Source organism: Amphiura filiformis, chromosome 13, assembly GCF_039555335.1.
Source record: "Amphiura filiformis chromosome 13, Afil_fr2py, whole genome shotgun sequence".
Taxonomy (NCBI): domain Eukaryota; kingdom Metazoa; phylum Echinodermata; class Ophiuroidea; order Amphilepidida; family Amphiuridae; genus Amphiura; species Amphiura filiformis.
In genome coordinates, this window is record NC_092640.1 from 43,569,247 (window position 1) to 43,587,028 (window position 17,782).

The 17,782-nt window shown below is 35.5% G+C and overlaps 1 protein-coding gene across 5 annotated transcripts in view; it reads right to left on the minus strand.

Moving 5' to 3' along the window:
- Window positions 1-262: 262 nt before the first annotated feature.
- The window catches only part of LOC140168398 (tumor protein p53-inducible protein 11-like), a 455,473-nt gene continuing 437,953 nt past the window's right edge, over window positions 263-17,782 (minus strand). For all 5 annotated transcript variants that reach the window (XM_072191782.1, XM_072191785.1, XM_072191783.1 and 2 more), the window contains 2 exons: window positions 7,126-7,227; window positions 263-5,136 (listed from right to left, as the gene is read on the minus strand). In XM_072191782.1, the coding sequence (XP_072047883.1) occupies window positions 4,946-5,136; window positions 7,126-7,227 (293 nt within the window). In that variant the 3' untranslated portion in view covers window positions 263-4,945. The remainder of the gene's footprint in view (window positions 5,137-7,125; window positions 7,228-17,782) is intronic.

Genomic DNA, 17,782 nt, shown 5'->3' on the forward strand with positions numbered 1-17,782 from the left:
AAAAGTATAGCAGTGTAAAAGCAATAGGGTGAAAGAGATTACAAAATCAGTCTCTTACACTCCCTAGCATTTCTATTGCGTTTTCTGGATTAAATATTCAAACTACGGTAGCTTTACACCACATTCAAACAGAATAAACTACTCAGCAAACACAAAAATGTTATAAACCAAAACGGCTTAATTACATTTACATGTCAGGTTATATAAAGGTAATGAAAACGTTTTTAAAACATTTGACATGAAAGAATACTAAAAAATTTCAAAATGTTGTCAAAATGCTATTGTAACATTTTTGTTAGTAAACATTTTTGGAAAATATTTTGTCAACACACCCCAATATGTTAAAATGTTTTGAAGAAAGTATTCAAATGTGATTTTGAATGTTATTAAAACGTTTTATACTCATTTATAACCAGACATTTTCTGCAAAATGTTTTGTGTTTGCTGGGTCAATGTATATAATTTAACCCAATATCAAACTTAACCCTTATACTCTTGTTGTTTTTCAAAGGAATGAACCACACACAGGATCATACCCAGCATTGTTGTCAATCCTAGGGGAGGGGCATGGGGATGTGTCTCCCCACATTTTGGGAAAATTAGCCATTCTTTGTTCTTTCAGCCAATTTAGGCCAAATGTATCCCCCTTTCAAGATGTATCAACACCACTGGTACCCACACCTTCAAACCCAGGGGCCTGATTGACTAAAATCACAGATCCTGGAAAGAAAAAATGTGACAAAAGTAGGCTGTTTGTTTCACATTTAGCATAAATCTTGGGGGCTTGCACCCCCTGGCATGGACTCGACACTATAACCTGTATAGTGCCTTACAATGTATATATGAAAAGTGCTGAAAATGGGCAGTGACAAATACTAAAATGCCTTTGAATTGGGTACATGCCTGTACCCTGATTTGCTTTTGGGGGAAGTGAAGAATCTCCCCAAATAATGTGGACTTTTTATGAATTAAATTTGCTTACATGCAAAAATTGGCCTTTAATTATCCCCATAAAATAGATTTTCTATTCTTTAGTTGTATGATAAAAATCACCCAAAGTAAAATGTAGACATGTTTTGTAGATAAGTTTTGTGAGAATGGGACACGCCTATCATTCAGTCTTCACCTGTCATTCAGTCTTTGTTAAGAACCCAGTCTGCAATATATGAGCGCAAAAAATTCAATGGCAAATTGCAACGATCGTCAATTCCATGCAGGGACATGGGCGAGGAAAGAGCCAAATTATGTCTGTACATGAACGGTCAATATAATCAAGGCCCTAATGCCCATTTATCTATTGTAAACTCAACTTAAGCTTAACTCAACGCATTCATTAACTTAAGTTACCAAACTACTAGAAATCCATGTTTAGCCTAGTTTCCATGGCAACAGCATTCTTGCTGCTTTTGTCAAATTTACAATCTATTTGAGGATGTATTGAGATAAATGTCATGGGACTGAGGTAAAGAGCTAGTCTCGTATGTAGCCTAATCGAGACTCGGGTAGTATTTTCAAGACCGTAGTTAAGCTTCTCATAGAGCGATTACTAGGGTGATTGTTTATCAAGCGATCACAAAACACCACACAATTGGTCTATTCCAGTTGAAATCCCGACACCCCCTATCGAAGACATGACCTTAATCTTCCACACACGGGGTGTGAATTTTGAATGGAGTCACCCATTCAGGTATATATCCCCATTTGAAATTCACACCCCCTGTGAGGAAGATTAAGATCATGTCTTCCATAGGGGGTGTATGGATTTCAACTGGAATAGCCCATATCGTGAGGAGCAGATAAATGGGTCACCATCTTGATTGCAATGAAGTCATATATTCTCAACTCAAAGGGTGAAGTTCACCGACCTGCATTCAACGGTATTATCTTACAAATGACCTGGGGGATCAGTTTTGATACCATGAATGCAACATACACAACCTAGGCCTACATGCATAGAAAGGACACAGGTATATCTGAACTTGGATCCCTTGGAACTAGTAGGTGGGTGTTTTTTTAGGGTTTGGATGGATAAGAGGAAGCATAGTAGAATTAATCTGTTTTTGTTCAGTCTTCACTTATAAGCTACAAAATAAAGATTTTGTTTTTAATAGATGCAACAGAATCCATGATAGAGGATCGAGTTTCTTGTTTTTGACTCTTCTTCATTTTTTTATGGTTAGGAATTGTTGAGATAAAGTCTGAAATCACACTGTAATCTCAATCCCAGTGTCAAAGTTCATTAACCTCAATTCACCAATCACATCCCAAAGTGTGACCTCAAGTTGTAGAGTATGAGTTTTAGTACTCAACACATTCAAAGGTCATTCTATGAATGTATAGACATATTGTAGTTCATGAACTGTGCCTGATAGATGAGCATGTCTGTGATCCTTGAGTCATTAAATTACTGGCTGAATCAATTGCAAAGTAGGTTAAAAATTCACAACTTGTGGAAAACTGGAACTTTAATTTCATGACTTTTAGATTCTGGTTACATTAAGTGGTTAAAATATTTTTCTCACACAAATTATGCACATATATATTTCAATCTGAATACTTCAACACAAACCGAGATTCACCAAAGTTGCTCAACACGCATACATGTGCATGATACAAGTGGAAAAAGAGATTTTATTCCGATTCTTTTTCACATTAAAATGCTATTTAAGTGAGTGATATGCATATAATGGTATCAACAAATGTTTAGAAAAAAATCACGTTTGAATTCTTGCGGAAAATTTGTAGCATGATTTGTTTCCAATTTCATCCAGATAATGCATATAAACAGATTTGATTTACTGAAAGATGAGTAATTCAATCTTTTACTGTAATTCCAGAATACACCTCATTACACAGTAACAGGGTTGCCAAACTTATGATTTTTTAGCCCAATTGGGCAACTTTTTTTATCTGTGGCTCTCGCAACTTCTGATAGTTTCCTGTCCCATAGAAACCAATGGTTAAGAGAAAAATTTGGCTACTTTTCGACCATTTGACCCACCACTATTCTGACTGGGAATTTCTGGCAACTCTGGAGAGGAATCGGTTTTTTACCGCTAGCAAATAAACTCGGTAACCCTGCTCTGTAATTGGTATTCATTTTAGCACAAAATTGGCAGAGATCACTTAAGCTGCCCTAATATGGCATCTTTCTTGTAGCTTGTAGTTACAAATTGGATGTTTGTTATCTAACAATGCATGATATGCATTTTATTTATATGCATGCAAGCAGAAAACAACACGAGGTATTCAACATCTTCATTTGTCTTATCAATTCCCTGTGAAGGTTTTCTGACTAAATTTGGCAAGAATTTGCAAGACTGATATGCATGAGTCCATGTACATGTTTAGGTTAAAATATATGATTGTCAATATGCCAATGAAAAAAACCTAAGGTTAGAGGTCAAAGGTCATTAGTCAGTCACCAAAAGTCTGCCCCAATTTCAGAGTAATTTGTTATGCATATCCTTAATACATTATATAAATTTTGACAGAAAACATGATTGAATAGCATCTTCCGTGTATAATGCCCATTGTAAAACGCTAGATAATCATGAGTAGCTCACTTTCTCTTCAAGTGCAGCAGCCATGGTGCATGTCTGTTAATAAGATAGGTTATTATAATAGTCTCACATAATTATTTGCGGGCAATTTTCCATTGCAATGGTGCTACAGTTCAGTTCTCCGCAGCGACTTTTATTTTCTACTCAGGTGATTAGCTTCATTTCATAGCTTTGTACTCTGCATCGTTTTTCTACAGCGGAATATGCCAGGGCAAATTTTAGCCGTTGCGGAAGATGCTGGTGAAAGCGTCTGTCGCAATAAAAAGTCATTCTCAAAATGTGCTCAAATTATCTGAACATTTGGTCTATTCCAGTTGAATCCATTCACCCCTTATGGAAGACATGACCTTCATCTCCCACGTAGGGAGTGTGATATTCAAATGGGGTTACCTGAATGGGTAATTCCATTTAAAATCTACACTCCCTGAATGGGATATTAAGGTAATGTCTTCCAACAGGGGTGTATGGATTTCAACTGGAATAGCCCATTGAGACAAGCTTGAGGTAACACACTTTTATCTATCTTAACACTGACTGTTGGATACAGGTGTTATTCTCAGAATATGAAACTGAAGTGTAAACATCCCCTCCAAAGGACAGGGCATTTTCATGGTTAAATTCCTTAATCTTTAATGTATCACATGGAGAGTAGAAATCTGAGTAAAATCTATAAATATTACCAACTAAGCACACAATCATGTGTTGTCATCCTTGAGCAGGCCCTCACATTTCAACCTAAAACACTGACCTTCTTCATGCGAAACCCTTAATCACTGACCTTTCTTGAAATCATCTTGAAAAGGGAACCCTTTTTATCCCCTTTTCACTGAACACCGCTTTGGATAAACAATTTTGTTGGTCTGTGTATGAAATTCATCGTGAAATGACCAAGAAAAAGTATAGTCATATCATTGACATTCACCATACCGTAAACGGTGACCTGCATCGTACCTTTAGCCTAGCAAAGGAGTCCCAAATTAGGACCCTAAACGTGGTTCACATGGTCAGTGACGTTGGATGAAATCACTACCCTTCCTGTGAATTCCTGCTCGAGGATGACACATTGGTTTTTTTTTAAAGTCCTAAAATTTGACCCCATTGTTTTCCTTACACAACAAACACAGCACATGTGGGCAAGTGAAAGGACTCTAAGTCTAATATAATAATACAGCTAATACATAACAGTATTGCACTGCTTTGATGGGTGATCTCATACACCCTGTTTTCATTTACATAAAGTTCACATTTTATCATTTACAAAAAAGTCACACAAATATCTTCTATGCTTGTAGCACATAAAATAAACTACACTGCAAGCAAGATTTCCAAGTATACAAAGTTTTTGATACAAATTGGCTATATTGGTGCTGTTGTCATAGTAACTAATCAGTTTTATCACTTCCTGTGAGGTCAGAGGTTATCGCCTGGTACGTTGCCCAGAGCCATCTTGAGCTGATGCCAGACAATGTGGCGTAAAAATGTATGCTGATGGTGATGCTCATAACAAATAATGCGAGGACCAAAATGCTGGAAAAACTGAAAGCGCCGTTACCCAGGAGAGACAAGAACATCACTGAAAAGAGATTAAAACAAAATACTGACGGTTATTAGTATAGAATTGAGAAAAACACAAGCAAGAATACTAAAATGTCTATGATTTTTGTCTTGTTTCATCATTTTGCTATGCATTGACCCAATAAATAATTTCTAATCTGAAAGGTTGGGGCCACAGTTGTTTGATGGAAAGTAGGGCTATATATAGTCATTTTTAACTAAAGGTGAACACTGATGGCGCTATTTATTTTTTTCAAGGAGTGAAAGGAATAACTCATAGAGTATTATTTGGCTAAATTAAATTCAATATAAATATATAATTATCATGATGTGAAAGGAATAACTCATATTATTTGGCTAAATTCAATTTAAAATATATATAAATAGCTCCCTCCGTTTGAACACTAATAATACTGTTTATAGAATAAAATAAATATTACCACAAAAAAAAGAAGAAGAAAAGGATGAATAATTTGATAAAGAAAGGACAATCTAGGTCGAAAATAGCTAAAAATATAATGTGTATTGTAGTCTGATAGTTGTTGGTATTTTCCAGGTCTGGAATTGAAATGTTTTGCTAGAAAAATGACTAAATAATCACATTGAACAACCGTGGAGCAAAACAAATTGTCCAAAATATTTCTGCAAGCCCCTTTAAGAATTGCCTCTACTTATTAGCTAACATATACTTGAGATATTGAAAGCTATTTCAAATTAGTCTGTAGTCTAAAAACCTATATATGCCAAATATATTAAAAGGGCAATGTATGATATGCTACTTGTGTACTGCATATATTGTGTATGCTGACAGATTTGATGGTCTATCAGTCCAAGAAAGCAAACAAACAAACATAGGTGTAGATTCCAGAGGATGGAGGGAGGGGAGAGATAAGTCCCCTCAATATTTTGATAGAGGGGATGATCCATACAACCCCCCCTGTATATGGGTTTCTAACCAAATTAACCTCATACTTGGCCATTTTAGCCCAAATGTGCCATGCATGTTGCACAAATTTGTTCCACTTGCACCATATTTCACCACATTAGCTTCCATATGGCAACATTTTTCACGCTCGGAAACACTTCATTGGAAAGTGTCCAGTTTCAGGGATGGAAATTTTTTTTTTTGCCACTCGCCACTCAGACGAATTTTAAAATTTACCTGCCCAAAGTAAATTTGACTGCCAGAATGGTACAAATTTCCACCCCTGTTTATAATATGTCTGCTGACTGACTTGATAGCACTCCAGTACAATAATGCAACCAACAAACAAACAGACGGACAAACACCTACCTAATGTTTGAATGGTGAGATACAATATTTAAGTAGTGTCCATTTGATAATATGTGACCGTACAGCACGAATGAGCCGTAAATTCCCTAAATTGTATTCTGAGTTACAGTGTAAAATGTGCATAAAGGTCGTATTCATCGGTACCTCTAGCTGGCATGACATTTATCTCATTTTGATAGTCAAACACCAATCAATAATCCTATTGTTGAAGAGGATAATAAGCTTCTACCTTAGATGGCTATAGAATATTTAATAGCTCTGGTCTTTGATTGCTATGGCTAAATCCTGTTCAAGTGGTGGGTTACCAGGCATTGTATTTTGTATATTGTTGGTTATACATACCTATACAAAATACAATGAAAGAAATTTCTTGAACCTCATGGACTTGGGGATGATTTGAAATGACCGCCAATTATGACTGTTTGATATTTATTGCCAGCAATGTGGAAAAAGAGATACATGTAGAACCGAAAAAAGCTACCAATTTTGTTGAAGGAGCAAAGTTCAACAAACCATAACCCCGCTTCTGCATATCATTTGAAGTCAAATAATATACCATTTTAAAGCCTGGTGTATATTTTCTAAACACGAAATAATACAAAATTGACCGGGGGAGGAATTTACTGCTCATTCACCGTGTACAGTCACATATGTCTGCTGACTGACTTGATAGCACTCCAGTACAATAAGGCAAACAAACAGACAAACACCTACCTAATGTTTGAATGGTGAGATACAATATTTCTGTAAGTAGTGTCCATCTGATAATATGTCTGCTGACTGACTTGATAGCACTCCAGTACAATAAGGCAAGACCTGCATGGCAAAAAAAGGGGGAAAAAAGAAAAGAAAAGATTATTTAATAACCAATGAAACAGATTTCCTGCTCCCGATGTCACAAAAATATAATAGTAATGTTATTCACCACTTTGATGAAGCATAGCTCAATCCTTATCATTTAGTTTATCTCTCTCCACACAACCGTCGACTGCATAATGACAACTTTCACTTTTTTTTAATTACAAAATATCAGAATTGTAAATTTTCATGATCAATATTGGAATCGCCATGAAAAATGAATCAAAATGAGTACAAGCAAGCCTACACTGCAAAAATTGTGTCTTACCTGAGGACACTATTTTAAACGTGACTTTGAAGCCACTTTTTAGCCATGTCCTTATGCAAGTCATGTCTTGCATGGAGACATGGCTTGTGGAAAGACAGGACTTTGAGCTATGTCCTTATCCAAGACATGACTAGCTACAAGACATCAACAAAGTATGTAGCTAGCCTTAAGTCATGCAAAAATTGTGTCTTACCTGAGGACACTATTTTAAACGTGACTTTGAAGCCACTTTTAGCCATGTCCTTATGCAAGTCATGTCTTGCATGGAGACATGGCTTGTGGAAAGACAGGACTTTGAGCTATGTCCTTATCCAAGACATGACTAGCTACAAGACATCAACAAAGTATGTAGCTAGCCTTAAGTCATGTCTTAATTATAGGATCAGAATGGGACATGTCTTACTTCATGTCCTAATTAAAGACACATTATTGAATAAGTGACTTCTAACAAGTCACTAATGCTTCGAGTCGTGTCTTATCGCAATTTCCTATGTCTCTAAACTAGGCATGACTCATATGCATAAAGTCATGACTAACCACAAGATATGTGGTTATGATATGTGACTTGCACAAAGACGCTAAATTAAGACATGTCTTCTGAAGACATGTCTCCATGCTAGACACAATTGCAGTGTAGTATTGGTTCAGTGGATCTTAAGATAGCTCTTGATATTTTAAGACAATATCTCCACTCAAAACTTGCGAATTAACTAAGAATAAAAGTTCAGGCATAATATTTGGCCAATGTTTTGAAAACATGAGACAAAATGTTGTATGTTTTCTAACAATCACAGTCACAAAATTCTCATCAGACCTGGGCACAAGTCTAAGCATACAGAATCTTGAGTTTAGGTTAAATTAGTGCTTCTAATGCTAGTTACTAATCTTTCATCTTTATTCTAGTTACTGGTTTATAAATGGAACAGAAAACATGCTTGACAAAAAATTAGAATGCATAGACAGAATGTTTGTTCAAGTCTTAAGGCTTGATTTTCATAGCATACCGAAAACATGTTTTCAACCCTTTTTCTCAAAAATGTATTGTATATTTTATTCCCTCCCATTTCAGTCAAACTGAAGGATTTAGAATTGAGCTTTTTTATTTGGCAAAACAAAATAATATTTAAATGGACTTATTGTTTCTGGACTTTGTTGTAGTTAAGTATATACATATGTATGGTCGAATCCAACGAAAAGTGTACACGCCATGTTCAGGGCCATAACTTAAAAGTATTAATCAATTGGCATTCGTTTTTGTATTGTGTTTATTCGCCTTGGTCATACGCTTCGCGCCATATATAATAAGACCCCCTTCTGTGAAAAAGTTAGACACAGAGACCCCAAAACATGTTATTTTTACCCATTTTATCAAAATATTTCTTAAAGTATTTTTAAAAACATCTAAATCAGCTGTGAAAAGAAGTCATTGGATTGAATCTAAATTGATTTCCTGAAAGGTGTGTATTCAAAGATTGCCTGTTCAATTTTTCACATATTTGTACATAATTATGAATTTTTGTGATAATTTTTTGAGTGGTATTTTTTACATTACCTACTGAATACAATTTTTCATAGCACTAGATATATCTTTAAAAATGGAAATCACTAATAAATGCGCAATTGATACAAGCTTTGATATGTCCAATACTGAAATGCATTGCATTCGGACATCTTTATTATTGTGTTTAGCTGCCAGAAATTCTAAATGGCACAAAGGTAGGTTTGGTAAAAAATATGCATTACCTCCGAATACATGTTAAAAGCTGTGTCATTTCCACAAAGTGAGAGAATAGTAAACAATAGTTAAGCAATAGGTGCAGGGTAATACACTCTTTATTTCTACCAAGTTTCAATAGCCTGCGTTTAAATATTTCTGAGATGTCAACAATAAAAGCAAGTATCCGTAGGTAAATTTCGGTAACCGAATGTTACCTACGAATACAATTTGACATCATGACAGTATTGTGAAAGACCGCCATTCATGCCAATGCCCATATTGGTACATAACGAAGGCCCGTATGTTTGCTATCAAATCATATGTCAATGAAAGTTCTTGAATTCACATACATGCCCACCATGCAAAAAGTGAATACTGGCTTAATTGTTGAAAAATATGTACTGAAATAGACGACGGTCTGCTCATTTGAAAGAAAATCAGATTCAAAGAAGATTAGTAGGGGATAAATACTTGGATTTGTCAACTGTCATGTGTGCTTCATTTTAAATGTTTACCGACCTTCTGGTTTCTGAGTAATTTGTGTCCAAATTGATTTATTCGAAGGTAACTTTTGACGCTTTTGCTAAGGTTACCTACGAATACCATGGAAAAAAGCGACTGTTCTCATTGTCTCATGATCTAGACAACACAGTGATGGACCCTGGTATAAAGCTAATTGTAGTTGCCCTCAAACGAAAGGCCACAAGGCGTAACTGACTCCAAGATGGACTTCACAAGTCTGCAATAACGGTTTTAAGCGATTTGTGTGCAATTAAGCAAATTAAAGTCACTTTAGTGCCTTTGTTTCTTACTTCAATCCTCTTTCAACCGCTGTGAACCGACATTATTAATACATGATAGGGTCTAAAGTATCAATAAACGCTCATAAAGAAAATAATACATTCAAAGTGCTTTATAAAATGAAGTTTTGATTATGATATCCACCAAAAGTCAAATTCTTACCTACAAATACTGAAATGTTACTTACGAATACAGCATAATACATGACATATGTAATGAAGTGTCCCTACCAATGGAAATTAATTGTCAAAAACTTTAAGCGGTACCACAGGACACTATTATTACCCATATACGGATTCATTCAACAATTATTTATCATGTAAATTGCTGATTAACTACTTGTATATCAAAATGAAGTGGTCAAAATCTTTCTAAAAGCATCACAATTTTTTGATCTAAGGTAATAGCATTTATTCATTTGGACGTACCATCTGAAAGAGATCTAAAAACTACTATTTTATTAATTCATTACCATAATAGCAAAATTTAAACCTCTAAACTCAATATAGATATTGTTAAATCGCTCATGTTACCTACTTAATACCGGGTTTCTTCACCTTTTCATTGTATAAAGCGTTAGGTGTATGCGTATAATTCCTAATATTCTTGAAAACATATATCCTACTCGTTCTTATACAATGTGTAAATTGATTCATACTCATTTGATAAATAAAATACAGAAACTGACCTAAACTTCATTTTCAAAAATAAACTAGCATAAATTGACTAAGATCATATTGATCGCGTTAAAAAAATAAAAAAAATATTTTCTGGTTGAGCTAGCATTTTCCTGACACCCTGTGGTCTACATTACACGAAAAAAGCGTTAATGGGAATATTCCATTTGTTTTAGGTTGATTAGTATTGCGATAGTGAAAGCATCCTAGTGGTATTAAGTAGGTAACATTGGGTTTTGATATCACATTTACTATCACACGTCCTGGATTTATTTTTCAAGATTAGTAATGGCACTTTTGGTTCCTATAAGGCCAATATGTCGTCAATCAATGGGCAAAAGGAAAAAAATTGTGGAGACATTTTTATTTCGGACTTTTATTTTTGGCCCGTGGACACTTTTGGTTGGATTCGACCATATATTACTCTGGTTTCTTTCTAATAATGTTATCTGACATTGCTGATTGAAAAAGGTTTATTGAATCGGGTGCTTGGCGGGACTTGGTTATTCATGTAGTTGCTATCTACTACTGATAGTAAAAGGATCATATAAAGCAACATAACTCTTTCCAACATCACAGCCATAAGAGGCATGATAAGGATAATACCAGATTAATCTATTTGTCTGGACTGGTATTTACTTATTAGTCTGCCATATTGATTGAAATGGGTTTGTAGACACAGATGAATGGTGGGACTTGGTTATAGACCCTGTTCACATTAGCAAATTTCTTCATTCGATGAAGATAAGTTAATCTTGATTAACTAATTAAGCATGCGTACACATTACGCTGAACGAAGACCGAATGAAGACATTGCACTGTACACATTTCATGAAAATTAACGAAGCTCGAATGAAGCTATTAACGCTCGGCTATTATTTAAAGCCGGCGAAGGTCACTTGTCATATGATCAATTTCCTTCGTCGAACGAAGCGAGAGTACACATTACATAATTAGCTTCGTCGAACGAAGTATTCCTTCGTCGAAACAACCTTTTTAGCTTCGTTGAACGAAGCAATTTTAATCTTCGTCGAACGAAGCAATTTTAATCTTCGTCGAAGGAAGAAAATTGCGTACACATTAGGAAAAAACGATTTTTAATCTTCGTTCGAGGTTCGTCGAAAGAAGAAAATTTCCTAATGTGAACAGGGTCATAGTTGCTATCTACTGCTGATAGCAAAAACAACCTATAAAGCAACTTAAAAGTCTTCAAACATAATAACCATAAGAGACACGGCCATGTGAACACACACACAAATTATGTAAATCAGGATCAGGAGGGTCAGTTTCTGATCCTTTAAATTGTTTTGAGTAGTGCATAACTAATGCACATTTCAATAAACCTATTTCAATCAACAATGTCAAATGACATAAATTATTAGAATCCAGACTAATAAGAAAACTTCTCTTAAGTACGGAAAAAAAAATTGGTATTTTCCTTTGCTGACAAGTATTTCCAGCATCATGGAACTTCAATACTCAATAGAAGAAGTGTACAGTTGCCTGAACATTACTGAATGAAATGACCTATATGATTTGCAATGTAAATGCTGTTTCTGAAAAATATCATTTAAAGTTTGATCCTTTAATATCTTTGAGCTAGCTGTGTACTTGCTATTTACTACTGATAGCAAATGGAGCCTATAAAGCAACATTACTCTTTCCAACATCACAGCCATAAGAGGCATGGCAAGGAAAACACCAAATTAGGGTTTTTTCTAGACTTCGGAGTAGTTACTTATATGTCTGGTTTCTTTTTATATGTCATCTGACATTGCTGATTGAAAAGGGTTTATTGAATCAGGTGCATGATGGGACTTGACTTGGCAATAGGTGCTGTCTAGCAAAAGGAGCCAATAAAGTAACATAAACTCTTCCAACACAACAACAATGGGAGGCATGGAAAGGAAAATGCCAAATTAGTTTTTTCCCCTGGACTTGATATTTTACTTATTAGTCTGGTTTCTAACATGTCGTCCAACATTGTTAATTGAAGTGGGTTTATTGAATCATGTGAATGGTAGGACTTGGCTTGGCAATAGGTGCTGTCTTGCAAAAGGAGCCAATAAAGTAACATTAACTCTTCCAACACAACAACAATGGGAGGCATGGAAAGGAAAATACCAAATTAGTTTTTTCCCCTGGACTTTATAGTTTACTTATTATTAGTCTGGTTTCTAACATGTTGTCCAACATTGTTAAATGAAATGGGTTTATTGAATCAGGTGAATGGTGGGACTTGCTAATAGTTACTATCTACTACTGATAGCAAAAAGAGCCAATAAAGAAAAATAACTCTTCACACATAACAACAATAAGAGGCATGGTCAGGAAAATACCCCCCCCCCCTCAAAAAAAGAAAGAAAAAGAAAAAGAAAACTAGACTTGGGAGTAGTTTACTTATTAGTCTGAATTCTAATATATCATTTGGCATTGTTGATTGAAACATGTTTATTGAAACGGGTGCCTGGCGACCATTAGTGGTTCTGGTTATAATTAATATCTACTGCTGATAGCAAAAAGAGCCAATAAAGCAACATAACTCTTCCAACATAACAACAATAAGAGGCATGGTCAGGAAAATACAAAAAAATCTGAATTAGTCTGAATTCTAATATGTCATTTGAAATTGTTGATTGAAACATGTTTATTGAAACTGGCGCCACTAGCGGTTCTGCTTAGAGTTGCTATCTACTACTGATAGCAAAAGAGCCTATAATATAAAACAACATAACTCTTCTAACTTAACAACAATAAGAGGCATGGTCAGGAAAATACCCCCCCCCCCAAGAAAAAAGAAAAAGAAAACTAGACTTGGGAGTAGTTTACTTATACGTCTGAATTCTAATGTCATTTGATTTTGTTGATTAAATATTGAAGCATGTGTTTGGCGACCATTAGCTGTTCTGGTTAAAGTTGCTGTCTACTACTGATAGCAAAAAGAACCTATAAAGCAACATAACTCTTCCAACATAACAACAATAAGAGACATCGTCAGGAAAATACCAAAAAAATTAATCATTTCACATTGTTGATTGAAACATGTTTATTGAAACTGGCGCCATTAACCGTTCTGGTTATAGTTGCTATCTACTACTGATAGCAATAGACCTTATAAAACATAACTCTTCGAAGAACCATAAGAGGCATGGTCAGGAAAATACCAAATTAGGGACAAAATCAAAACTTGACCGGCGGTTGCTATTGTTCAAAACAATGGAAACCGGACAGAACCGCCCGTAACCGGCGGTTGACCGCCGGTTGAGTTTTGATTTCATCCCTTAGGGTTTTTTCTGGACTTTGTAGCAGTTACTTAGGCTTTTTTCTAACATGCCATCTGACATTGTTGATTGAAACAGGTGCAGAGCAGGACTTGGTTATAGTTGTTGTTTACTACTGATAACAAAAGGAGACAATAAAGCAACTCTATTATCGAAGCTGTGTGGGCCTTGGTATTAGGAAAATACCACATGCTAAAAGGCCTATATATAAGGAAAAGCACAGACTCAGCCTACTAAGATAATGAGCCTTGGCATACAATACATTGAAGTATAATGAATGAAACGATGCAAAACAAATTATTAATGGCATAATTCATCATGTCAAGACAGACCAAGAATAAAGCAATCCTGTTTTTATGCTCCACGATACTTAATCATATACCCCACCCCTAGCACTTTAAATGTGATTATTTTTCAATGTTTCATATACTCCCTCAGCAAAATTTTTCTGTACATTTTCAAACTAAATCTAGGATAAAATTGTGCATGAATCACACGGTTTTATTTAAACAAACTCATATTGATCATACAATTGAATTAAAACAGCCGTCTCTCAACACGCGATATTCAAAATTCCCGGGTGCCGAGATTGTCAAGTGCAAAGACGTCCCAGTAATACAATGAAATGACGTCATTGCACTGGATAATTTCGGCATGGGAATTTTGAATATCGTGTGTTGAGAGCCGGCTATTTTTATCCATTTTTATGGTCAATATGAGTTTGTTTTAAATGAAACCATGTGATTTGTGCTTGATAATTATTTTCCTGACATATAAGGCATAATGTTGTGATTGCCGGACACATCCTTTAAATGGGTGCATAATGAGGAGTTTTAGTTTCCTGTATTGGGCTATTCCAGATGAAATACTACACCCCCTATGGAAGACATTCATGACCTTAATCTTCCACACAGGGAGTGTGAATTTCAAATAGTGTTACCTAAATAGATGATTCCATTTGAAATATACACCCCCTGTGTAGGAGATTAAGGTCAAGTTTTATATAGGGGGTGTATAGATTTCAAGTTAATACCATTTTTTATCAAAATTTTGCGGACAGTGCCACTATTATTACTTCCCTCCACAACTTCTCCCCACACTTGCAGTCATAATGCTCACTGGGCAAGCTATTCCAGTTGAAATCCATAATTTTTTCATCTGGGATTTTCATAAGAGCCCCGATTCCCCCATGGAAGACCCAACCTTATGGGCGACATAACCTTAATCTCCCACACATGGAATGTGAATTTTAAATGGAATCACCCATTCAGGTAACCCAATACATTTGACATTCCCTAGAATAGACCATGTTTCTTCCTATTTCTTTACATTATGTATATTCAGGCACTACAGATAATGCATCATGGCAGGCTAGGACGATAACATAGTGAAGCATGTTGATACTGCCAACCTGATGCAGCTAGGAGGAATCAGGATATTCCAGTTGAAATCCATACACCCCCTATGGGAGACATGACCTTAATCTTCCACAAAGGGAGCAAGAATTTCAAATGGTGTTAGCTGAATTGGTGAGGGTGACTCCATTTGAAATCTACACCCCTAAGTGGGAGATTAAGGCATTTCTTCCAAGGGGGTGTATGGAGTTCAACTGGAATAGCCCATCTATGGCACCATATGCCTTGTTTGACTAACCATACCAAATGATACCAAGATACTTTGCAGCGGGGGGGGGGGGTCTCAGTGGAAAGATGAGTATGACATGTGTGGCTGACAATTTTGCAAATTTCCAAGTGCAGTTGATTCACGAAATTTCCTTGCACACAAATAGTTTTTATTCCTACCTTATGGGAATGAACAAATTCACTAAAATTTCATGTCACAGAAACATGGATTCATGGAAACATGGATTCTCTCCAAAATTTTAATGCTACAAAAATACATGTTTTACAGTACATTATTGGGTCATTACAGAACTGTGTGCTTTTTACACACACAAAAAAAATCCATTTTTGTTTGTTATATCACTACATAATTCCCCTTTTTCATCATAATTATTGGTTCTTGTGTTCATCATTCTAATTTCAGAATCTTTCGTTCAGCTGCTAAAAAGGTCTATTACTGCCATCTTTTCAAGAGAACGTGAGTAAAAAGCTCAGAAAGTGAGTAAAAACATTGAATTTGTCTATCAAAAAATCATCAATTTTCAAGAGAGGTTTTATATGCAAAAGATGGGTCATCAATGACAAAGGGAACCTAACAGAATTCAATTCAATTCTATTCATCAATCATCAAACGAATAACAGACAGACAATGACCAGTACTTAACTCTCTTCACGCGGGTGTCGACTGCAGACGAAAAGTTATAAAAAAAATTTAAAAATTCAAAAATTTCAGAAATGTAAATTTTCATGACCATATTTGGAATCAGCATGAAAAATGCATGAAAATGAGTACAAACAAGCCTAGTATTGATTCAGTAGTTCTTAAGATAGCTCTTGATATTTTGAGAAAATATTTCAAAACTTGAACTTTTTCCATTGAAGCGCATGGCTAGCACGCAGAGCATTAACAATGGTATATCTGAATTAGCTTATGACCTACACTAAAGGCCGCTACAAACTCTGTGTATTCGACGTAGCATTTTGATGTAAAATCGGTAATATGTTGTGTAGAATATCTAGTAGAAATACATTATCGATTTTACGTTATCAAACATTTGTTAGAACTTCAATATTACTGGAGAATGGGAATAGATTAAATAACTTACCCTATCTGCCAAATACCCAATGGCCTAGCAATATACAGTAAGCCAAAAAATTAAGGTACCAGTTATGTTCACCTCCTGTATATCCTAAACAAAGACAGATATGTCATAATTGGAACCTGCAGCCAATAGCTGCATCTTTTAGCTCGAATTTAAGACCTCATTCGTCAAGTTGAAATTGTTCAAGAAACAAAGACACGGCGATCCCAAAACCCAAGGAAGATACCAATGTAAAAGTTACAGTTCCTTCATTGCATGCTCTATTGACTTGTACACAAAGCGTCCTGGCAAAGCGTTCACAAACAAGAGCTAGCACCGCGCTTCCATTGATTAGCACATTTAAACTAGTGTCGTGCTTTGACTGATTAGAACACAAAAGTGCAACTTTTGATTTTGTTTCTTCATTAGGTTTTAGATCACCGTTTCTTTAATTCTCAACCAATTTCAACAAATAAGATCTTAAATCCGAGCTCAAGAGTACAGGCATTGATTGCTTGTTTTAATTTTGACATATATGTCTTTATTTGGGATATTCAGGGGTGAACGCAATTAACTGGTACCTTAATTCTGTGGCTTACTGTAGATGATTTGAAATGGGGCCCTATGTACAAACATATTTTTACTATATTCCCTTTGGTAATTCATTCAGTTGCATGTATTGCACACAGGGATAGTGATGCAACCTCCTCTGGCCAGTAGCTAAACCTTTCAACTTCAATACATGCAACATTTTCCACATCATGTTTTTCTCTTATAACCCACAATATATTCCTTTCAGCTGCACATAATCAATCTTGTCAGAGAGACCAGGTGTTAGCTGTATAGAAACTCGTATTTTTAGAATTTTTATGAATTTACTAACCATGTCACGGTATGCTTTTCACGTTTAATAAATGTAGCGTTGCACATGATAAGAATGTTTGTTTCAACAGGAAAAGAAAAAGAGCAAGGTATACCAACTTGATGCAGGGAAACAAGTAAAATACAAGAGTATGGACAGAAGTAGGTAAGTTTGATTGCCAAAAATTACCCATTCCAAGGCCC